Below are 25824 nucleotides of genomic sequence, written 5' to 3'. Positions count from 1 at the left end.
GAGAATACAAGGGCTTGGCGGGTGGGATTACCCTGGCAACACTGAATGTGTTAAAGGGGGAATCGAGTCGTGGGCTGAAGGAAAGAAAATTGCTCCGTGTATGAGCTGCTTAACACTTTTGTGTTCACGATTTGGATGTCACTATCAGGATCTATAGGTGTCAAGTGTCATCAGTAAGGCCCTGTGTACGCATACTCACTGCGGCAAGGCACATATTTTAAAATAAGCATGTTGGTGCATTACAGCGCTATTCATTTGTGTTCATTGGGATGTATTGCAGCCCAATGCGTGCAAACCAATGTACGTGTTGTGAATGGGCCCTTAGTCCTGACAATGGATCAAATATATAGACACATAATTTTTCTTCAGCTTTCTACCAATGAGGCCCCGTACACACGGTCGGACAAAACCAATGAGAATGGACCGAAGTTCAGTTTCATCGGTCCAAACCGACCATGTGTATAGTCCATCGTTCTGTTGTCCTTCGGTCCAAAATTTTAAAACAAAACAAAACAAAAAATTGAACCGATGGACCGCTGACGGATAGGTCCAAACCGATGGTTAGTACAGAAAGCATCGGTTCAAAACCCACGCATGCTCAGAATCAAGTCGACGCATGCATTGAACTTCGTTTTATTCAGCACGTCGTGTGTTTGACGTCACCGCGTTCTGACCCGATCGGTTTTTGGAACGATGGTGTGTATGCACATCAGACCATCAGGCCACTTCAGCGGTGAACCGATGGAAATGGCCCGTCGGACCATTCTCATCGGTTTGGAACGACTGTGTGTACGAGGCCTCATAGACAGTAATCCAGCATGCATATGGCCAGTAAATTATCGTTCAAAATGTCTGTAACAGTTATGGAGAAGAAATAGAGGAGTGCTGTGGGCACCAGCATTACAGAGGGGTAAAATCGTTCCTGGGCAGTCACCTGTGAAGCAGACCCAGCCAGGGAAGGTCAGCCAGGGTTTTGGAGGCTCCTACCAGGGCTGGTGCTACCACTAGGCAAACTAGGCAGCCGCCTAGGGCGCACTGCTGCCTAGGGTGCCTGGCCACTGTTGTTCCTACTCTCTACAGCAAGCAACTAAGTCTCAGCATCAGCAGGCAGCCACGGCTTCGTTCACACAGTGTCAGAGGCGCAGAGGCCGCAGGGGACTGTGTCTGTTTCCCCGACTCCCGAATGATTGGAAGCAAGCAAACATTCATTGATGGGCACTGGTAGGCTGGATTGATGGGCACTGGTAGGCTGCATTGATGGGCACTGGTGAGGCTGGTTTGATGGGCATTGATGGGTGCTGGTTGGCTGCATTTTAAGGGTGCTAGTGAGGTTGCATTTGATGGGCGCTAGTGAGGCTGCATTGATGGGTGCTGGTGAGGCTACATTTGATGGGCGCTAGTGAGGCTGCATTGTTGGGTGCTGGTGAGGCTGCATTTGATGGGGTACTGGTTTGCTGCATTTGATGGGTACTTCATTAAAAATGTGGGGTATACATGGGCAGGGCAAAGGGGGTGGAGCCAAGGGGCAACAAAATGAGGTTTCGCCTAGGGTGTCAAAAATCCTTGCACCAGCCCTGGGTCCTACAACCATACAATCTTACCTCATACAATGTAAATTATTTAGGTTTCTTTATTAACTACTTGGTAACCGCCCTATAGCCGAAATACGGCTACAAGGCGGTTCCCTAACTCTAGGAGGGCGTCAATATACGTCCTCCCAGAGAGTCCCAATTGCGCGCCCGAGCGGGCGCGCACACGCGATCACCGGCGCTCGGCGGGTCCACGGGACCCGCAGCAACACGGATCGCGGTAAGGAGCCAATGGAAGCGGCTCCTTACCACGTGATCGCGCCGTCCAATTGGACGGCGCGATCACTTGTAAACAAACCAGCGTCATGTAATGACGCCGGTTCCTCCCTCTCCTCTCTGTACCGTTCGGTACAGTGTGAGAGGAGAGGGAGGGGGGGGATCGGGCGGCAGCAGCAGCTGCCGCACTGTGGGCTGGATCTGTGACAATTGCAGTCACAGATCCAGCCATCCCTGCGCAATACTCTGCAAAATAAAAATAATGATGAGTGCAATGATGAGTGCAATACTCTGCAATACCCCACCCCATACTCTGCAATACCCCACCCCATACTCTGCAATACCCACCCCCCATACTCTGCAATACCCACCCCCCCATACTCTGCAATACCCCCCCATACTCTGCAATACCCCCCCATACTCTGCAATACCCACCCCCCCATACTCTGCAATACCCCCCCATACTCTGCAATACCCCCCCATACTCTGCAATACCCCCCCCATACTCTGCAATACCCCCCCATACTCTGCAATACCCCCCCCATACTCTGCAATACCCCCCCATACTCTGCAATACCCCCCCCCCATACTCTGCAATACCCCCCCATACTCTGCAATACCCCCCCCCATACTCTGCAATACCCCCCATACTCTGCAATACCCCCCATACTCTGCAATACCCCCCCAATACTCCGCAATACCCTCAATACTCCAATACCTTGCAATACGTCGCCTATGGGGATTTTTAAGTAGCAACGTTTGGCGCAATTTCACGAGCGTGTGCAATTTTGAAGGGTGACATGTTGGGTATCTATTTACTCGGCGTAACTTCATCTTTCATATTATGCAAAAACATTGGGCTAACTTTACTGTTTTGTTTTTTTTTAAGCACAAAACTGTTTTTTTTTTAAAAACACGCGTTCAAAAAATTGCTGCGAAAATACCGTGCAAGATAAAAAGTTGCAACAACCGCCATTGTATTCTCTAGGGTCTTTAAAAAAAAAGCATATATAATGTTTTGGGTTTCTATGTAATTTTTTAGCAAATAAATGATGATTTTTACATGTAGGAGAGAAATGTCAAAATTGGCCTGGGTGCTCCAGAACGCCGGATGGTGCTCCCTGCATGTTGGGCCTCTCTATGTGGCCACGCTGTGTAAAAGTCGCACACATGTGGTATCGCTATACTCGGGAGGAATAGCAGAATGTGTTTTGGGGTGTAATTTGTAGTATGCATATGCTGTGTGTGAGAAATAACCTGCTAATATGACAGAAACTAGATTTATTTATTTTTTTTTACAGAATTTTCAGTCTTTTTTCTTTTATAGCGCAAAAAATAAAAACCGCAGAGGTGATCAAATACCACCAAAAGAAAGCTCTATTTGTGGGAAAAAAAGGACAAAAATTTCAGATGGGTACAATGTTGTATGACTGAGTAATTGTCATTCAAATTGTGAGAGCACCGAAAGCTGAAAATTGGTCTGGTGATTAAGGGGGTTTTCGTGCCCAGTGGTCAAGTGGTTAAGTTGATGTTTTGCTAATGGAGATGCTGAAACTAATACCTATATTAAAACAGCCCCTGCACGAAGAACTTAAATAATCACCTTTCTTGCTGCCTGTGCCAATTTCAGCAGCACTAAAGATAAATCAGCTCAAGAATCTTCAGAAACCGACACTTCCACGAATATCGATCTCCTGGTGCCCTGCTGCAATCAGTGGTTCAATCTGCCTGCTCTGTGTCCTGTAGTGATATATGGGTTGGCGGGAAGAACCACTGATTACATCAGGGGGGGTAAGAGATGGAAATTCCTGATATTGTCAGTTTCTGCAGCTGATTTTGGCAGTGTATGCAGCAAGACAGGTTTTTCAGACCTTCTTTGTAGGGGCACCTTTATTTCAGGAACTGTGTCAAAGTGACTTTGAAGTGGGTTTAGGGGTAGTGTGCTTAGCTTCTCACTCAGAATCATGCCAAATGCAGCACGCTGGCAGGAGGACACATGTCTCAACTTTCTGCAAATTTGCTTTGTTTTATCTCTGATTTGCTTTTGTCTACACTCACGCTTACGTGCTATGACCAAAAAAATTCCTAGCTAGCGCTGCATGATAACCCAAGCAGATTTTGGACAATGTGCTCCAAACCTTCACATGCTTTACAACGTGCATCAAAAGCACATAAACACCCACGTGGGGCTCCTTACATAAGGAATTACGGGTCCAAAAAGTATTTAATTTCTGGGAATCTTTCATTCAAACCTTGGCCCAGATTCACAAAGGACTTACGACAGCGTATCTCCAGATACGCCGTCGTAAGTCTGAATGTGAGGCGTCGTATCTCGGCGTCTGATTCAAAGAATCAGATACGCCAGAATTTGTCTAAGATACGACTGATGGAAGTCTCTTACGCCGTCGTATCTTAGGTGCATATTTACGCTGGCCGCTAGGGACGCTTCCGTATATTTCCGCGTCGAATATGCAAATGAGCTAGATACGCCGATTCACGAACGTACTTGCGCCCAGCGTATTAAAATACACTGTTTACGTAAGGCGTCCGACCGACGTAACTTTACCCCTCATAAAGCAGGGGTAAGTCATGTTAGGTATGGACGTCGGAAACGTCGGAACAGAGTCGTATTTTACGTCGTTTGCGTAAGTCGTCCGTGAATGGGGATAGGCGTAGGTCACGTTCACGTCGACTAAACATTGAGCCGGCGTAACTTTGGGAGAAAATTTGACGAGATACTGAGCATGCGCGCGCATGCGCCGTTCGTTAGGCGCGTCATTTACGTGGGGTCACGATTCATTTCCATACAACACGCCCCATACCAGCCTACTTTGAATTAGGCGGGCTTAGGCCGGCCCATTTACGCTATGCCGCCGTAACTTAGGGTGCAAGTTCTTTGTGAATACGGTACTCGCCTCTCTAAGTAGCCCGCACAAAGATACGCCCTCCTACGTGAATCTGGCCCCTTGCCTACAGATACCCAACAGTTGATAGTATAATATTTTCAATATACCCAATGGTTTCAAACCAGTTCTTTAATCAATGACCCTTTAATTGATATCATACCCTCCACTTAAAATTAAAATATATTTTATGCTTTAACAGCTGAGGGCTCCCCTTTTTCCTGCTAGTTGTTGGACCGACCGCCATCCATCTTTTTGTTATTAATGCCCATCCTTCGACACAGCGCTGATACCAGGTTCTCAAACTATACTGACAAACTGTGTGCTGTCATTTTTGTATTGTTCTACTGGAAAAATGTTGCGGCCATTTTTAATTGCATTCTTGCATCAAAAACAACGTAAAAAAAAAAAAGAAAAACACCCACGTGTGCGAACTCTTGATAGACTGCTAACAATTTACAAATGCTAGAAACTAGAAGCATGGAGAGGATTCCCTGCAACCTGTACCTACTTTGATTAGTGCATCTTTGCTTTGGATCCTCTATCCCTGGCATTGCCACCAATGACAACATAACGATAAGGATATGCTAAGCAAAGCCCGGATTCACTAATGACAGGCACATCTCTTTAGAGCTGAACATTTTACATTAAAGCCTCGTACACAAGACCAGTTTTCCCGTCGGGAAAACTGCCATGACAGCTTTTGGCCGGGAAAACTGGCCCTGTGTATGCTCCATGGCAGTTTTCCCGACAGGAAAACCACCGGGAATCGCGGCAGGAAAAATGAGAACATGTTCTCTTTTTTCCTGCCACGATTCCCAGCGGTCTTTTTCCCGGCAGTTTCCCTATGGGAAACACTGCGGTGGAGCATACACACGGCCGGGATTCCCGGCCAAAGCTCTCACCGCAGTTTTCCCGACGGGAAAACCTCTGGTGTGTACAGGGGAAAGTTACAGAGCAGGTTCTCGGCTTTCCCCCCGGGATTCCCGGCGGACTTTTTACCGCCGGGAATCCCGGTCGTGTGTACAGGGCTTCAGACAATGGGTGGTCTGATGGCCTGCATGGGTGTAAAGACACAAAATATGCAACTACTATTAATATGTTTCTTATTTCAGTGACATGCGGGCTTAGAATATTAAATTGTTACATAGTTAGTCAGGTTGAAAAAAGACAAGTTCATCTAGTTCAACCATAAAAAATTAATAAAATAAAACATATCAATAGGACGCTCCCTACGTTGCAGATAGAGAAAGGAGCTGTGTGTTAGTTGGTCGTCCTGACTCTCCCATAGTCCAAGGGAGGGGGCGAGCACGACACTCCACACCAGGGAGAAAGCCTTGCATTACTGTGTGGAGTTACAGACAGAAGAACAGGAAGTGAGGGTTTCTCAGAAGAAATAAGGACATTTAAAAGCAAAATGGAAGGATGAGGTAAGTGAAGGAGGACTGCACTAAGGTAAAGGAAGCTATTTAAAAATTGTACCTTTACAACCCCTTTAAGCAAACATTTTGAGGAATATAAATGATAGTGGTTGTAGCTTTCCAAGGGAAAGCTGCAATGGGCATAATAGTTAAATTCCATTGATTTTTGTGCCTTTCCTTATTTAATATTTAATTATATTTTTTATTTTATTGATATGTTTTATTTTATAATTTTTTTATGGTTGAACTAGATGAACTTGTTTTTTTTCAACCTGATTAACTATGTAACTATGTAATAATTTAATATTCTAAGCCCGCATGTCACTGAAATAAGAAACATATTAAATATTTTGAGGAATATAAATGATAGTGGTTGTAGATTTCCAAGGGAAAGCTGCAATGGGCATAATAGTTAAATTCCATAGATTTTTGTGCCTTTCCCTTTTTAATATTTAATGATATTTTTTATTTTATTGATATGTTTTATTTTATAAATTTTTTATGGTTGAACTAGATGAACTTGTCTTTTTTCAACCTGACTAACTATGTAACTATGTAATAATTTAATATTCTAAGCCCGCATGTCACTGAAATAAGAAACATATAAATAGTAGCCATTTTATAATTACATTCCAGCCAAATATATAAACTAACACAAGTCAAAAGCAAAAGGTACATATTATATGCAACAGCAAAGCCTGGCTAACGTTAATGAGCACATTTTGCATAGGCAAATCGTCCTTAGCATCAGCAGGTGTGGCACTGTACCTATTATCCCATGAGGCTCCGACTGACGGCGGTCTGTCCCTCGACCCTGGTCCTTGCGTTTCTTGGTACCCCTCAAACTGCCAAACCGCTTCATGGCAGGCGCAGTGGGTAATGCAACTTCAGGAGAACTTTGTCATATCCAAATTAAACCAGAACAGCTAAAATGTAGATAAACCAGCACAAAAAAAAAAGTCGAAAAATTCCCCGCCTATGCAGAAGACAAAACCCCTTTGATTCTGCAGAAATCCCCGTTTGGTTTAAAGAAACAAAAGCGACTCTGAGTTTAGGGATAACCTGGATTGCTGAGTGCTGTCACACAGTCAGCCTGCCTTGCACGCTGTGCTGCGGCTCACAAACTGAATTCTTCTCCAGTGGTGTAAAGCGCCTGCTGATAGCACACAAGATCTTCTTGCTTGGGGAAGGTCAGTAGTGACTGATAAGGCTCCTTTTATAAAATTCCACATCAGGGAAGTTCTGGCAGGGGATTGTCATGTGCGTTTGTGAATAGTGTCCCTTTAAAAAGACTGTAAAAGGAATCCACCCTTGTCCAGACAATTCTTGGCACCAATTGGCCAGAGCACATTCTCATTATAATGTGACATCACGCAGCTATTTTGACTCGTGCTCTGGGCCCTTTGCTGAAGCTGGAAAGCATATGCTGGTTGCAGGTTCACGTCAAGTGCTCTCTGGTGACTAACAAACCCCCACATGTCACAAAAGCATGACAATTCAAAATAGAAATTACTCTCCTTATGAAACCGAAAGACCCGAGGCATAATACTTGCTGGACCAGATTCTCTCAACGTTTAACCCACTAGTGACAGCAGGCATTTCTGATTCTACTTCAGATAAGTTCATGCAGGATTTCTGCTGGTATCTGTATACTCAAGGAGTGTCTCATTCATTAAGAAAATGTAAACAGTAAATTGCGGAAGCTGGAGAGACTGGATAGAACTACGCAGGCCAATTCCGATGACAGTCGGGTAAACCGACAAGCAGTTTCATTGTCATTGCTTCCTCTTATGTTATGTCTGTTAGGGGGACTGAGCAGAGGTCTAACTATAAAAGATGAACCCCCATACCAAAACATTATAGGGCTTCTATCTTAAAAAAAATATATACATTCACCAGCCACTTTATTAGGTACACCTTGCTTAGGGTTGCCACCTGTCCATGATTCACCCGGACAGTCCAGGTTTTAGATCCTGTGTCCGGGTTTCAGTCCATCTGAAACCCAGACACATCAGTGGAAGCCCTATAGTACCAGTACTCCTACCCCCCTCTCCCCTCCCACCGGCTTCCAGTGTTTTTAATTATATTGGCAAGGGGGGGGGGATTTTACTGGAAGACCGACTAACCTGGGGGGGGGGGGGATGTACTGGGTGGAAGAATGACCAAGGAGGGATTATACTGGAAGACAGACTGACCTGGGGGGGGGATGTACTGGGTGGAAGACTGACCAAGCAGAAATTATACTGGAAGACAGACTGACCTGGGGGGGGATGTACTATGGGATAGACTGACCAAGAAGGGATTATACTAGAAGACAGACTGACCTGGGGGGGATGTACTAGGGGATAGACTGACCAAGGAGGGATTATACTAGAAGACAGACTGACGTGTGGGGGGGGATGTACTAGTGGATAGACTGACCAAGGAGGGATTATACTAGAAGACAGACTGACCAGGGGGGGGGTGTACTAGGGAATAGACTGACCAAGGAGGGATTATACTGGGAGACAGACTGACCTGGGGGGGATGTACTAGGGATAGACTGACCAAGGAGGGATTATATGGGGAAGACAGACTGACCTGGGGGGGGGGATGTACTAGGGGATAGACTGACCAATGAGGGATTATACTGGAAGAAAGACTGACCTGGGGGGATGTACTAGGAGATAGACTGACCAAGGAGGGATTATACTGGAAGAAAGACTGACCTGGGGGGTATGTACTAGGGGATAGACTGACCAAGGAGGAATTATACTAGAAGACCGACTGACCTGGAGGGGGATGTACTAGGGGATAGACTGACCAAGGAGGGAATATACTAGAAGACAGACTGACCTGGGAGGGGATGTACTAGGGGATAGACTGACCAAGGAGGGATTATACTGGAAGACAGACTGACCTGGGGGGATGTACTGAGGGTACAGACTGACCTGGGGGGACTGTACTGGGGGGCAGACTGACCTTGTTTGATTTAACTACATTCCTTAAACTTCTCCCATTATTAACACAATTTGACCACACCCACTGTTCCTCACGGGATGCTACATGGGCTGCAAAACTACTCCTCTTGGGGCACCCAAAGGTGCTCCAGGTCTTTTACAATCCTATAGTGTTAAATGCAAATAAAAAGAAAAATTGCTGCTAAAGTGCTTGGTTTTGCTTGATGAAAAGGTGGCAACCCTAACCTTGCTAGTACCAGGTTGGACTCCCCTTTGCCTTCAGAAATGCCTTAATTCTTCGTAGCATAAATTCAACAAGGTGTTGGAAACATTCCTGGAAATATTTGGTCCATATTGATATGATAGCATCACACAGTTGCTGCTAGCATCCCAATGGTGCTCTATTGGACGGAGATGTGGTGACTGTGGAGGCCATTGGAGTGCAGTGATCTCATTGTCATGTATAAGAAACCAGTGGTGAGATGATTTGAGCTTTGTGACATGGTGCGTTATCCTGCTGGAAGGAGCCATCAGAAAATGGGTACACTGTAGTCATAAAGTGATGGACATGATCAGCAACAATACTCAGGTAGGCCATGGCATTTAAACCATACTCAATTGGTACAAGGGGGCCCAAAGTGTGCCAATAAAATATCCCCCACATCATTAAACCACCACCGGCCTGAACCGTTGATACAAGGCATAATGGATTTATGCTTTCATGTTGTTTACACCAAATTCTGACCCTGCCATCTGAATGTTGCAGCTGAAATCGAGACTCATCAGACCAGGTAACGGTTTTCCAATCGTCCAATTTTGGTGAGCTTGTGCGAATTGTAGCCTGAGTTTCCTTTTCTTAGCTGACAGGATTGGCACCCAGTGTGTCCTTTTGCTTCTGTAACCTATCTGCTTTAAATTTTGCTGTGTTGTGCATTTAGAGATAGTATTCTGCATACCTTGGCTGTAATGAGTGGTTATTTGAGCTAATGTTGCATTTCTATCATCTCCAACCAGTCTGCTCATTCTCCTCTGACCTCTGACATCAACAAGGCATTTTCGTCCACATAACAACCGCTCACTGGATATTTTCTCCTTTTCGGACCATTCTCTGTAAGTCCTAGAGATGGTTGTGTGAAAAATCCCAGTAGATTAGCAGATTTTGAAATACTTAGACTGGCCCGTCTTACACCAACAACCATGGCACATTTAAAGTCACTTAAATCTCATTTCTTTCCCATTCTGATGCTTGGTATGAACTTCTTCCCCATGTCTAGATGCATAAATGCATTGTGTTACTGCCATGCGATTGGCTGATTAGCAATTTGTGTTACCAAGCAATTGAACCGGTGTACCTAATAAACCGGCCGGTGAGTGTATAAATAATGTTGATTCATTCGTTTTATTTGTTCTTTAAAAGAGAATAATTCCACCCTTTGCAAAAAAAAAGCATTTTGCAAAAATCACAAATGTGCATTTATTTGTTATTTTATTTTTGCATTTGGTCCTGCAAAGCATTGCAACTGCGATCAGTGGATTGCATATGCAGTGCTCCGTCTCCTGCAGGCTCAGGTTCGTACTTTGGTATGGACCTTCAGCTTCAGAGTTAGAGGAAGTATCCATGAGCTACAAGTGCGCTAACGTCAATGCATTTCGGCTCCATAAAAACGTCAGTCCCTCTGCCTCGGTGCCTGTGGGGCAAAGAACACTGTGATCCTGTTAAAGAGGGGACAGTTTGGGGGTAGGGGCTAGCAATGTGCATGTTATACCCACAATATGGGTGTGACATGAAACATGGCCAGAAAGATGGAGATTTTCTTTAAGCCTACAATTTGTTAAACAGATGTTTCAAAAAACATTATTTTATTCGTATTAAAACTTTATTTTATAAATAAACATTTAATACAGGTACAGTACACTAATAACACTGATTTTGCAGAGGGTTCTCTGGTTTCTAAAGTGAAAGCCTAGTACTGGTTTTTCAATGTAAATGAAAATTAATATGGTCTGTACAATGTATAAATGCAGGCAGAAAGATTTTCCCTCCAATGAATGGTTCATCTGTGTGTAATTTAGGCTCCTGCTAATAAAGTTATTGTCTTGGCATAGTGAAAAAAAACCCAATACTTTTCTCCAATATATGCGCATTGTGCCACTGCCAGAAATCCAGAGAGCTTCTAACTTCAACACAGTGGGGTTGATTTACTAAGGCTGCATTCACACCTAGGCGATTTGCAGCGTTTTTTACCGCGATTTGCCGCGACAAATTGCAGCGTTTTTTACCGTGATTTGCCTCGCTGGAGGGGTGATTACACACTGTGTAATATGGCCGAAAGCCTGAAAAAAAGGGTCAGGGACTTGTTTTGAGCTTCAGGCGTTTCGGCGTTCGGCGTGGAGATGTGAACCATCTCCATAGCTGACAATGTTAAATCACCCCTCCAGCGTATTGCAGGCTGCAATAGCGGCGGGCGTCGGGCGTGAAAACGCCTAGGTGTGAATGGAGCCTAAACCTGGAGACTGCAAATGACCTACCTGTATTTATACACATCTTTTAGGAATAGTAACAAATTAAGACCTATTGGAGGGAAGTAATCAATTTCGTGACAATGATTACATCCGTACAATTAGAACCCTGTGTTTTCATTGAGCTTCTAGGCCTAGTAAGAACCATGCCACGGGAATCCTGTTTAGGATTACTACTCTACTACATAAGAAAAACTATTATTCTCAAATAACAGGAAATCCCTTGTAATCTCTACTTTATATTTGCACAAAGTGAATAACAATAACAGAGGTTGTCCCAGAAAGTTCTATTGATTGTGGTCGGAATGGTTAAACACAACACAATCACAGAAGGAGGAGGAGACTACAAGAAAATTTAAAGTTTACAAACTATTTATGATATTTATCACTTATCAAAATTGAAACCTTCTAATGTTAGATGAAGTCAATTGAACTGGTTTGAAGTAAATGGGAGGTAGAATCTAAGGGCTAAATTCACATAGATTTCGGCGGGCGTAGCGTATATCAGATACATTGCGCCGCCGTAAGTTAGAGCAGCAGGTCCTGTATTCACAAAGAAGTTGCGCTCTAACTTACGGCGGCGTAGTGTAACTGGGCCGGCGTAAGCCCGCCTAATTCAAATGTGTAAGATGTGGGCGTGTTGTATGTAAAATCATTGTGACCCCACGTAAATGAAGTTTTTTACTAACGGCGCATGCGCCGTCCGTGGACGTATCCCAGTGCGCATTCTCCAAATTACGCCGCAAAGATTCATTTGTTCCGACGTGAACGTAAATTACGCCCATCCCCAATTACGGACGACTTACGCAAACAACGTAAAACTTAAAAAATTTGACGCGGTTCCGACGTCCATACTTAACATTGGCTGCTCCATCTTTTTGGTGGTTTATCTTTACGCCTGGAAACGCCTTACGTAAACGGTGTATCTTTACTGCGACGGCCGAGCGTACGTCCGTGAATAGGCGTATCTAGCTGATTTACATATTCTAGGCATAAATCAACGTACACGCCCCTAGCGGCCAGCGTAAATATGCAGTTAAGATACAACGGCGTAGGAGACTTACGCCGGTCGTATCTTAGCAATATTTAAGCGTATCTCAGTTTGAGAATACGCTTAAATATACAACGGCGGGGATTCGGACTTACGACGGCGTATCTACTGATATGCCCGTCGTAAGTCTACCTGAATCTGGCCCTTAGAGATTAAAGTCCAAAATAAGCCATATTGACACTTTCTAGGTTTCTTCTCCAACTTCTACCCACCTGAATTTCCACCCACTTATTGAATAGAAAATATTGATATAAAATTGGAGAACAAACTTGCCTATGAGCAAAACAAACAAAGGAAAAAATATATATACCCACTTCTTAAAGGGGGTAGAAAGTAAGTATGTTAGGGGAATGCTGGGCTGTTAGAGTGATGCACCTTCTGCAATCTTGTTTTGCAAATTTTACAAAAAAATATGACAAATGAAAACAAACACATGTGAACAGTAGATTTATTATAAAGTGTCATGGCTAACAGCCAACCTTAGTTAATGACACCACTTGGAAGAAGACGCAGGACAAGGTTTTGTTCTGTCTAACAGCTACCATGTGATAGATGACGATGTCAGCTCTATAATCTTAGCTCGGGACAATGCGTCAGTGGATGGAATCTGCAGTCAGATGAGAAATGGCATTCAGGCAATGCTTTATGATAACCTGTGTAATATGACCTGATCAATTACGTACCAAAATATAAATAGCTGTAGGGGTTGTATTCTTTCCCTGACCTACTAAACCATTTAGCTTTGTTGTAGTGTGGCAGAATTGTATGTAAATGAATGACCAGTGACTGGTAGCGGAATGTCTGACTGTTTTTTCACTTACAGATGAAACTGACTTATTCAATTAGGTGTTGCTGAAAGCAATGATATTGTGAAAAGTGTCTTAAAGCTGAACTCCGGAGTGTTTCCACTGCAAGGGCTACGTGTTCCTTTTGTGTAGAGTCTAAGGCAAATTTAATTCCCTTCTCCTACAGGTTTCCTTCTCTTTGTGCAACCATTACCAAGAAGCCTCTTCCCTTCACTGTCAACTGATTGCAGGTCTCTGAGATGCCCCTGTGAAAGAGAGACGTTCTGGATCTACACCCTAGATGCCCTTACACCGGGAGGTTTAAACAAGATTAGCTCTGTCCTATAACCATGTTCCATTTAACATCCAAGTAATTTGCGATTTTATGATTTTACTTGTTTAAAACTATAGCCTACAATATATGTATCTATTTGCACATAACTGTGCAAAACATGCACATGCCTCACATTCAGTCCACATCCATGATGCACATCCATGATGCGAATAACCGATCACATCCCAAAGGTGCTCTATTGGATTGAGATTTGGCGACTGTGGAGGCCATTGGAGTACAGTGACCTCATTGTCATGTTCAAGAAACCAGTGGTGAGATGATTGGAGCTTTGTGACATGGTGCATTATCCTCTTGGAAGTAGCCATCAGAAGATTGGTACACTGTAGTCCTAAAGGGAAGGACATGGTCAGCAACAATACTCAGGTAGGCTGTGGGATTTAAACAATGCTCAATTGGTAATAAGGGGCCCAAAGCATGCCAAGAAAATATCCCCCACACCAATACACCACCACTACCAGCCTGAACCATTGATACAAGGCAGAATGGATCTATGCTTTCACGTTGTTAATGCCAAATTCTGACCCTACCATCTGAATGTCGAAGCTGAAATCGAGACTCATCAGACCAGGCAATGTTTCTCCAATCTTCCATTGTCCAATTTCGGTGAGCCTGTGCGAATTGTATCCTTAGCTACCTGTTTTTAGCTGACAAGAGCGGCACCCAGTGTGGTCTTCTGCTGTTGTAGCTCATCTGTTTTAAGGTTTGAGGTGTTGTGCATTCAGTGATGGCATTCTGCATACCTTAGTTGTAACGAATAGTTATTTGAGTTACTGTTGCCTTTCTATCATCTTGAACCTTTCTGCCCATTCTCCTCTGACATCATCAAGACATTTTCCTCCACACAACAGCCAGTTACTGGATATTTTCTCTTTTTCTGCCATTCTCTGTTAACCCCAGAGATGGTTGTGCGTTAAAATCCCTAAAGATCAGCAGTTGTTGAAATATTCAATGGTAAAGAAAAAACTGCACTATTTTACCTAAATAGAGCAAGCTGCAACTCGAAAGTGATATACACACCGACAGAATTAGTAACAAAGAAAGCAGCACTAATGATGAATCAACCAATGAAGTAAACAACTGAATAATCGTGTAAATAATTAATGTAACGTGATAAACACAACAAATAAAAATAGTGAAAGTGACCTCTTTCATATATTCAAAAGGTTAAATGCTGGAACACCTTGAGACAGGTCTTCAATAAACCATCAAATGCGTTCACAAGTGAAATAAACAAATATATAATATATTGGTGTAGTAAACAAATAGCGAAAAAAAAAGTCTCTTTTATGGGTATTCAAGAGGAGTAAACGCTGCAAAACCCTGTGACAAGTCTTCAATAGACACGGGACAATGTGAATCTGCCACCACACAGAACGAAGGCTTGCCAGCTACTCAAGTAATAATGGCTTGTCGCCCAGCCTGGGTTATTATGATCCTCCACTGCAGCAAATGGCTAACAAGCCTGGCGTTCCTGGAGCTCCAGCCTAGGTCCTCTGCTAGATGTTGGAGACGAGGGAAGGTGGCAGGGGAGATGGACTCAATGGATGGATGTAACCAAGGAAAGAAAGCAAAAATAGGCCCCCATCGGTAAAACCAGATGATGATTTATTATATAAAAGGTCTGTATTAGCATCAGACTCAAGGTATCATTAAAAACAAACAGAAGCCGGCTGGCAAATGGTAAAAAGCAAAAAGCACGCCCGTGCAAGGCGCAACGCAGAAAAACGCGGTGATGTCAGCACGACGTGCAATGGCGCTGCATGCTATTTTTAAGCGTATGATCTACCAGAACACCCAGATCCTTCTCCATCATTGATTCCCCCAGTTGTACTCCCCCTAGTATGTATGATGCATGCATACTCTTAACCCCCAAGTGCATAACTTTACATTTAACATTAAGGGGGTTATTTACGAAAGGCAAATCCACTTTGCACTACAAGTGCACTGCAAGTGCAGTTGCTGTAAATCTGAGGGGTAGATCTGAAATGAGGGGAAGCTTTGCTGACTTTATCATCCAATCATGTGCAAGCTAAAATGCTGCATTGAGGTCGGCGGGTAGATTGGAGACATCCTGTAGCTTGGCGTCATCTGCAAAGACTGAAATGGTACTTTTAATCCCAGACCCTATATCATTTATACACATAAAAAAAAGTAAGGGTACCAACACTGAACCTTGGGCTACATCACTAATAACCTCAGACCATTCAGAGGAAGAATCATTAACCACTACTCTTTGAATTTAGTCTTTTAGCCAATTTTCTATCCATTATCAAACTGATCTTTCCAACAAACTGATCTTTTATAGAAGCAACTATAGAAATGATTGTACAGGTAAATCAAATTAGCACAAGTGTCACATCCAATAAATGTATTTATTGGATGTGAAACTTGTGTGCTAATTGTCTGTTTTTAGCCCTGATAAAAGGAGGAATGTTAAGTCCCCAAAATACATTGGCCCAGATTCAGGTACATTTGCGCTTTATTTGCGGAGGCACAGGGCAACGATTTTGCCCTGCGCCCCCGCAAATATTTTGCGCTGCCCTCGATTCACGGAGCAGTAGCTCTGTAAATTGCGAGGGCGTGCCGCCAAAATTGCCCGGCGTAAGCGCGCGCAATGTAAATGACCCCGCCGGGGGCGGGAATCATTTAAATTAGGCGCGCTTCCGCGCCGAGCGTAGAGCGCATGCTCCGTCGGGAAACTTTCCCGACGTGCATTGCGGCAAATGACGTCGCAAGGACGTCATTTGCTTCAAAGTGAACGTGAATGGCGTCCAGCGCCATTCACGATTCACTTACGCAAACGACGTAAAATTCCAACGTCGCGACGCGGGAACGTCGGGTATCCTTAGCATTGGCTGCGCCTGCTATTAGCAGGAGCAGCCTTACGCTAAGCACGCCGTACGGAAACTACGTAACTTGCGTACGCAGGGCCCACGCAACAATTGTGAATCGGTGTTAGTATGCAATTTGCATACTATATGCTGATCACAATGGGAGCGCCCCCTAGCGGTCAACGCAAGAATGCAGCCTAAAATCTGCGTGGCATAAGAGCCTTATGCCACGCAGATTTTAGGCTGCAGTCGGCGTTACGATGTTCCTGAATCAGGAGCATTCGTAACGCCGGAGCAAGTAAGCAATTGCGCTGTGTAACCTATGGTTACACAGGCGCAATTGCTTCTTGAATCTAGGCCATTGTTTTTTGACAAAATTGATATAATCTTACCTTGGAATAAATCCGGGCCTGGACAATTTAATTTCAATGTGGCACTTTTATCTTAAATTCCCTCACTTACAAACTAAGGAGATGGAAAGGGGCCTTTGGAGTGAAGAAGCTACCAGCTCTTATAATGCAAACACTCTAGTAAAAATCCCCTATAACAATAGGATAATTATAAGACCCCAGGGCTATCCTTCTAAATTTCTTTACTAGTCAGTGAGACTGCTCATCACAAAAGGACCAATAAGGAAGCTTCAAAAGTAGGAGTGGGCAGGACCAATGTTGCCTTCAAAAGGCAAAGCTGAGATTTGCCTATAACATCAGAAACCCTACTGTATATCCTTGAATGCAATGATCATGTTGAAACACGGGTTTCCCTTATATTTACATATTGTGCTCACTTTTCCTAGGTTTTGATACATTTTCCTAACTGATCACTTTGACAGGATTAGCCAGTTATATCTAATCTAGGCATAATGCTAAATAATGACAATTAGCACACCTCGAAGGGCTGCTGAAAATATGGAAAGCAGTAAGGCACCTATTGTCTCTAATCCAAAGCGTTTCAATAGCTAGCCTTATTTCAGTAATTTAATTTGCTCTTAAAATTGAACTAGAAGCAAAACTTTCTCCTTTATTCATTTCGGATAGTGTAAAGGAGTGTTATAACCCCTGTCAGTTTATTTTTGCCATCTGTGTCCCCACCTTCTGTCCCATAGCCAAATAGAAAGTGAGTGAAAATTTCTCTAAAGTGAGGGTAACGTCCCCATTGGAAGATATCTGCAATATTCGGCCCCTTTCACACTGCGGGACTGTTCAGGTCCGCCTGTCAGTTTTTTCGGCGGACCTCAACAGCCGCTCCATGCTTCTCTATGGGGTATCAGATGTCGGTGACATGTCCGCTGACATCCGATCTGATCTGCTAAAATCAGACGGATGGCAATATGTCGCCAATCCGTCCATGGCGGATTGTAGCGGGTGAAATCTGATGAAAATGGATATGCTGTTCGTTTTCGTCCGATCTCTCCATAGGAGACAGCGGCGCTCGACAAGCCCCTCCCTGCTTAGTGAGTAGAGAGGGACCTATCATCTGCTGGCTAAGCGGAAATCTCCCGCTGAGCTGGCGGACTGCTGCAAGTGGATCCGCCCTATGTGGAGGGGGCCTTTATGTTCTGGGGACAACCCCAAATTTTTGATTTTCTTTGAACTTTCACTTTCTTTGATAATGGTAAACAGGAGAAATAGAGGGTAAATCACAGACAGCAATAAAACTTGACAGGTGTTTTAATCCCTCTCCACTCGATTCCCCCAAAAAATAAAAAATGTTTGTCATTCTTTATATTTTACATTTTTAAAGGGGTTGTAAACCCTCATGTTTTTTCACCTTAATGCATCCTGTGCATTAAGGTGAAAAAACATCTGGCAGTGACCGGCCCCCAAGCCCCCCTGTTTTACTTACCTGAGCCCCTTCATTCAGTCGGCGGAGACATGCTCTTCCTCTCTCCACGGGGTCCTGGCTCTTGATTGGATAGATTGATAGCAGCACAGCCATTGGCTAAGGCTGCTGTCAATCAAATCCAATGATGCAGGCAGCAGGGGGCGGGGCGGGGCCGAGTCCAGCATTCGTATCTATGGACGCAAATGATGAATTTGGGAGTGCGCCCGCAAGGTAAACCCCCCCCCCAGAGAGTGCTTCTCCTAGGGGGTTATCTGATGCGGGGAGGGGCCGTGAGAGTAGCCGGGGGACCCCAGAAGTCGATGATGGGGGCCATTCTGTGTAAAACGAGCTGCACAGTGGAGCTGCACAATGGAGGTAAGTATGATATGTTTGTTATTTTAAAATAAATAAAAAATGAGGGTTTACAATCACTTTAAGCTCAACTCAGGGTAAATTTTAATCACCATGTCACCCCTCCAATCTGCACATGCTTTTTTCTTTCTTACCTTGTGAAGAAAGATACAATATACTCATATACACTACATTACCAAAAGTATTGGAACGCCTGCCTTTACACCCACATGAACTTTAATTTTTCTTTGTAGGGTTCAATATTAAGTTGGCCCATTCTTTGCAGCTATAACAGCTTCAACTCTTTTAGGAAGGCTGTCCACAAGGTTTAGGAGTGTGTCTATGGGAATGTTTGACCATTCTTTCAAAAGCGCATTTGTGTTTGATGAGAAGGCCTGGCTCGCAGTCTCCGCTCTAATTCATCACAAAGGTGTTCTATCAAGTTGAGGCGAGGACTTTGTGTGTGCAGACCAGTCAAGTTCCTCCACCCCAAACTCGTCCATCCATGTCTTTATTGACCTTGCTTTGCTGTTGCTGCAATATGTACTTTCTTAGCAGCTATGTTTGCTACAGCCTATTACAAATATTCTGATTTCAGACGCCTTAGCACCCACTGTACAAACTACGATTAATGAAGTGAAGGGACCATAGCCAAGGATTAAAAATTGATGGCCTGTTCAGCTAGAACCAAAGCATGTCTGGGAACTGCCTGGCTTTGTGGTCTCAGAGTAGAAGAAGCTTTAATGATTTTACACTTAACTTGCTAGCACATACCTTCAGGAGAAAATAACTGTTTTCAATCTATTACAAGCACAATGACCTTTAACTAATGGCCGGATGTTCTCATCAACTCATGTTGTGTTGTTGTGATTGTTTAAAGAAACATTAACAGAAGCAGTTAAAATCATTGATTCAAAAAAAGTGTCCGATGGCACCAAAAAAAAGGGCCTCACCCACAATAATCTAAATAAAAACTGTCTGCTGTGCCAAACTCGCAAGATTCAACTTTCACAATCGGTAAATGAAGACATTCTTTCAGCATCAAAATTTTTAGAAAAGTACATATCCTTGCTACATACTTGGTCACAGTTATCATTTCCAATACATAAAATACAGACTGACATTTATGTGAAAACTGAAAAGCATGTTCTTGACAGCTTCTAGACATGTGCAATTTGTTTTTTGTTCTGAATTCGTTTTTTTTAATGAATTTCGACAAATTCGTTCATTCGGAAGTATCTGAATTAACGAAAACCAATTTTTTTCCGAATATTCGTAAATTCGAAAACTCGAAAAATTATAAAATCTGAAATAATAACTAACTAATAATAACTTAACTATTACTAACTATTAAATTACAGGTATTGGAATTTTCCTTTTTTAAATTTGGCTGTTAGTGAACGTAGCGAATACAAATTTATCCGAAGTTACAAATTATCCGAAATAACGAATGCCGTATCTAATTGAATTGAACGTAACAAATTAATAATCATGAATAACAATAATAATAATAACTTTTTATTATTTATTATTAATTTGTTCCGTTCCATTTGTTTAGATGTGGCATTCATTATTTGGGATAAGTGAGTGTATACACAGTGGTAAATGACAGCATACTCCCTCCCTCCTCCTCCATGCCCACTAACCAGCTAAACACAATGGGGGCAGTACATTACATGTAGATTAATGGAGGGTTCACCTCCTGTTCATTTATAAGACACAGCCTGTGACTGGCAGAAATACGCCCACACCATGTTATTGCCAAAAAAAAATAACGATTTGATAATAAATTAAATAATTGTGTCTTCAATTGCCTCCAGAATATGAAGACTATACTGCTATTTTTTCCTATGCTTCTAATGTTTTTTATTTAGCCAAGTGCAAGGGACAATGTTAATTCCTATTTTTATAATGTTTTGTGGATATACAGACACTCAAATTAGAAGCACCTCATCCCATATATACAAAAAAGGAAAAGGGAAATGGGTACCTGGGAACCCTGGGACTATGAAGCGGTGCTGATAAAGTGTAACAAGACACCAGTTTTAGAAAAATGGTAAAAAAATGTAATTCATTAATACATACAAATATAAATAAATAGAAAAAAACAACTGAAGTCTTTGAATAAACGAACTTCAACAATGTGAAACGATTTGTTGCAGTTGTAGTTCACTCGACATGTTTCGCTTGCGTTTGAGCTTCCTCAAGAGTTTAGAACTAACTACAAAGTATCAAGAAAAATCAATGTAAAACAGATGGTCAAAGAAACAATGTATTGATTGCAGATATATTTGTCAAATACAAGTAGATATGACAAAGCATATTGCGTTACTTCAGAATGTTATCATGATTAACAATGAATAATTTAAGCAGAATAACAATTTCAAATCTAGAAATATTTAAGCAGAGGAACTGGCGCAAAGAACTTACCCCAACACGCACAATTTAAAATCAATTTCATCAAAGATGGAATACTCCAAAATAGGACAACCCTAATTTAAATCGAGCCCGGTGGTTCATTTCCCAAACGATGTGACACTCTGTCCCAGAACCATAATCTAAAAAAAGCCAATAATAGTATATGTTGTAAAAAAGTTAAAAGTTTAGAGAGTTTATTCAGAATCGAATAAATGGTGCTCAAAACCCTTTGAATCAGTAGCAATTGTACCTTATAGGGTTAACCAAAATTGGCCAGGTGGTATAGCGAAAAAAATGAAGTCCTGATTAATTGCAAGGGAACTTCAATCAAAAACACAGCCTCTGTCACGTACCTGGTACAGAGCAGAGCCTGGCGTGCAGGGAATGGCAACTCTTGCTCCTCTGACTCCGGAACCCCTGGTAGAGCAGACAGGGAGCGCTAGAGTTCAGAGTCGCACAGGTGCCAGGAAGGTGCCGTGCAGGTCTGCGGTGGTCTCCTGAAGACTCCACAGATGCTGTGCAGGAACTGCAGAGATGCTGGTGGTAAGACAGCAGACAACAGGAGCTTGGTGCAGATGGCTGGAACAGGCAGCAGGTGGGAGGTGTGCTGTAGTACAGATGCTGGCAGAGTCAGGCAGGCCGGGTCAAACACAGGCGGGCGGATCAGGTACAGGGGGAAGCCAAAGCAGAGTCGTAGTTCAAGCCGGATCAGTAACAGGCGGGCAGCAGACCGTTTGGAAGGAGGAGGCAGAAGCGAGTCAGACAAGCCAAGGGTCAGGGCAGGCGGAGAACAGCAGGGTCAATGGTAAGCCAAGGTCACAGGAAACAGGAGCCAATCAGGTAACAGGTATCAGGTAGGGTAAACAGGAACGCTGTTGACTGAGCAGCAGGGGGCTATGGGGAGAGCCCCATTAAATAGCCTAAGTGGCGCCAAAATGGCGTCAGCACGTGCCCGCGCGCGCCGCTATTGCGCGTGCCCGCGCGCCGCTATTGCGCGCACCCGTGCGCGCCGACGTGCCGCGAACGCGCGCTCCCGTGCGCGCTAATGCGCTATTGCCGCTATTGCACGCCGGTGCGTGATTAGCGCCACCTAGTGGTCTACCAAGTCCATGACATTGCCCCCCTCCAATGGGCAGCCTCCGGATGCCCAACTGAGACATCTTGAGTGGATGAGCGTTCTTGAAGGACCGAATCAAGCTCTTAGCGTGGATGTTACGTTCAGGTTCCCAGGAGTTTTCCTCAGGGCCATAGCCCTTCCATTTCACCAGGAACTGAACCTGATTGCGCCTTTTCCTGCAGTCAAGGATAGACTCAATCTCAAATTCCTCCTCACCGTTAACCAAGACCGGTTCGGGTGGATCAGTGCTTCGCCCAGGAAAGGGGTTGGTGACGTCAGGCTTCAGGAGGGTGACATGAAAGACCGGATGGATGCGGAAAGACTCTGGTAATTCAAGTTCATAGGCCACACTGTTGATCTTCCTTCTGATTGGAAATGGCCCCATAAACTTAGGCCCCAGTTTCTTAGACGGACAGGCAAGTCTCAAGTTCACAGTAGACAACCATACCAGATCCCCAGGTTCCAGGTTGAGTTCTCCTCTTCGCCTTTTATCAAATACCTCCTTATTATGCTCCTGAGTCTTTGCCATAGTTTCCTGGAGAAGCCTGTTGTTAGCGCTGAAGAAGTCTAATGTCTCTTGGACGGCGGGCACCGTACATTCCGGGACACGATTAGACAAAAATAGCGGGTGGTAGGTAGCCGTAATTCGCAAAGAAAGGGGATTGTTTGGTAGCAGAGTGAATTGAATTATTATATGCGAATTCAGCCAGTGGAAGTAGAGAGACCCAATCTTCCTGGGAGAACGAAGAGAAACAGCGTAGGTATTGTTCTAAAGTTTGGTTTGTCCTCTCAGTTTGGCCATTTGATTGTGGGTGATAAGCAGATGAGAACGACAGCTCAATCTTGAGGGACTCGCAGAGCGCTCTCCAGAACCTGGAAGTAAACTGTACTCCACGATCTGACACGATATTTGCGGGGATGCCGTGTAACCGCACAATTTCCTTAATGAAGATTTTAGCAGTTTCGGGAGCAGAAGGTGTACCCCTCATGGGCAGAAAGTGTGCCATCTTGGATAGTCTGTCCACTGTCACAAAAATGGTGGTGAAACCCTCAGAAGGAGGGAGCTCAACAATAAAATCCATGGAGATCATTCTCCATGGTCTCTCTGGTACGGGCAAAGGCTTCAACAGTCCCCAGGCTCTGGATTTGCTCCCTTTACTTCGGATGCACGTGGTGCACGACTCCACATAACTCTTAGGCCCCGTACTCACGACCAAACATGTCTGCTGAAACTGGTCCGCAGACCAGTTTCAGCAGACATGTTTGGCCGTGTGTTGGCCCGAGCGGACCATTTTGGGACGGATCGGACAGGTTTCCAGCGGACAACTGTTTCCCGGACTTGTTTTAAAACAGTCCGCTGGAAACCTGTCCGCCCGGACATGTACGGTCGTCTGTACAGACCTACCGTACATGTCCTGCCGCCCGCATCCCTCGCATGCGTCGAATGACTTCGACGCATGCGTGGAAGCATATTTAAGGCGGCCCGCCCACGTCGCCGCGTCATTGTCGCGGCGACACCGCGTCATCGACGCGGCGACACCGCGGACACGCCCCGCGTAATGTTTACGCGCGGGCTTCTGTTCGATGGTGTGTATAGCCATCGAACAGAAGTCCCCGGGCAGTCCCCGGCCAGACATGTCCGATGGAAACGGTCTGCAGACCGTTTTCATCGGACATGTCCTGCCGTGAGTACAAGGCCTTACAGTCTTTCATAAGCTGGGGCCACCAAAACGTGCGCTGCAAGAGTTCCGAGGTCTTCTGTACCCCAAAATGGCCAGCCAGCTCATGGTCATGACAGAGACTCAGGACACTGACCCGTAAGTCTTCCGGCACAAAAATCCTGTCCTCATGCCACAACAAGCCATCTCTGAGTTGCAAATTTGTATCCGAAGAGGAGGCCATTCCTGCAGAGGCCTGTTTGATCCGTGACAATAGGTCATCCTGAAGCAACAGAAAATTTCCCGAAGATAAGATAGTGTCCGGAGGAGCAGGGTTTTCAGAATCGCAGTACATCCGGGAAAGAGCATCGGACTTGGTATTCTTCGACCCTGGCCTGTACGTTATATGGAAAGTGAACCTGGTAAAAAAAAGCGCCCATCTGGCTTGACGTGGTCTTAGTCTCTTGGCTACTCTCAGGTATTCTAAGTTCTTGTGATCTGTATAGATCAAAATTGGGTGCGCTGCACCTTCCAATAAGTACCGCCACTCCTCCAGCGCTGCCTTGATCGCTAAAAGTTCTCGGTCACCCACATCATAGTTCCGTTCCGCGTCAGATAGTTTGCGGGAAAAAAAAGCAACCGGGTGGAGAAGGGCCTTTGGCCCCTGTCTTTGGGAAAGCACCGCCCCGACTGCCGTCTCCGAAGCGTCCACCTCCAAGATATAGGGCAGGCTGGCATCTGGGTGTCTAAGGACCGGTGCAGACGTAAACAGTTTCTTCAACGCCTCAAAAGCTCCTTGGGCTTCAGGGGACCAGCGGAACCGGACAGTTTGTTTGGTTAGGCCAGTTATGGGGGCGATGATGTTGGAAAACCCCCTAATGAACTTTCTGTAGAAATTGGCAAACCCGATAAAGCGTTGGATGCCCTTTTTATCTGTGGGCGCAGGCCACTCAAGGATTGCCGTAACCTTCTGCGGGTCCATCTCAATGCCGTTGACTGAAATAACAAGTCCCAGGAACTGTATGCTTTCACATTCAAACTCACATTTTTCAGGTTTGGCGTATAATCCGTGTATTCGGAGTCGCTTAAGTACGCTTTTGACATGTTCCCGATGTTTGTCAACAGAAGGGGAAAAAATGAGGATGTCATCAAGGTAGACCACGACAAAGAGGTCAAGGTAGTCTTTAAAAATGTCATTCACGAAGTGCTGGAATGTGACAGGCGCGTTGCAGAGCCCGAAGGGCATCACCAAGTACTCAAAGTGTCCGAAGCGGGTGCGGAAGGCAGTCTTCCATTCGTCGCCGTCCCGTATTCGTACCAAGTTATAGGCCCCCCGCAAGTCCAGTTTCGTAAAAATGACCGCTGCTCCCAGTCTTTGGAATAGTTCCGGCACCAGCGGGAGAGGGTATCGATTTTTTATTGTTACCTTATTAAGCTCGCGGTAATCCACGCAGGGGCGGAGAGAATGGTCCTTCTTCTCGACGAAGAAAATTCCTGCCCCTGCTGGTGAGGTAGAGGGATAAACCCCTTCTTGAGGTTATCGTCGACATAAGTCTTTAGATTTCCAAGTTCTAATTCAGTTAGGGGGAAAATTCTTCCGAAAGGGATTTCGGCCCCGGGGAGGAGCTCAATCGGGCAGTCGTATGGTCGGTGAGGGGGAAGAGTGTCAGCCCCCTTTTTGCTGAAGACGTCCAGGAACTCATGGTACACCTCGGGGACGGATTGGCGGATGTCAATGTCGGAGTCCATGCAAAGCAAAGAGGGGGGAGATGAGATTGTCTGCAAGCAGTGTTGTTGACAGTAGGTGGAACAAAAGCAAATCTCACCGGTAGTCCAGTTTATCTGA

At 44.5% G+C, this 25824-nt stretch overlaps 1 protein-coding gene across 6 annotated transcripts in view; it reads right to left on the bottom strand.

Annotated features, from left to right (window-relative positions):
- The window catches only part of PRKAG2 (protein kinase AMP-activated non-catalytic subunit gamma 2), a 389724-nt gene that overhangs the window by 164073 nt on the left and 199827 nt on the right, over window positions 1–25824 (bottom strand). Inside the window, exon 1 of one of the 6 annotated variants that reach the window (XM_040352747.1) lies at window positions 6898–7719. The exons of 4 other annotated variants lie outside the window; for them this stretch is intronic. In XM_040352747.1, the coding sequence (XP_040208681.1) occupies window positions 6898–6991 (94 nt within the window). In that variant the 5' untranslated portion in view covers window positions 6992–7719. Of the gene's footprint in view, window positions 1–6897; window positions 7720–25824 lie in introns of those variants that run through there. One more of the 6 variants, XM_040352746.1, reaches the window with a different exon arrangement.

The sequence above is a fragment of the Rana temporaria genome, chromosome 5, assembly GCF_905171775.1.
Source record: "Rana temporaria chromosome 5, aRanTem1.1, whole genome shotgun sequence".
NCBI classification, from domain to species: domain Eukaryota; kingdom Metazoa; phylum Chordata; class Amphibia; order Anura; family Ranidae; genus Rana; species Rana temporaria.
Note: the sequence above shows the minus strand (reverse complement) of the source record. Positions and strands in the feature narration are given on the sequence as shown.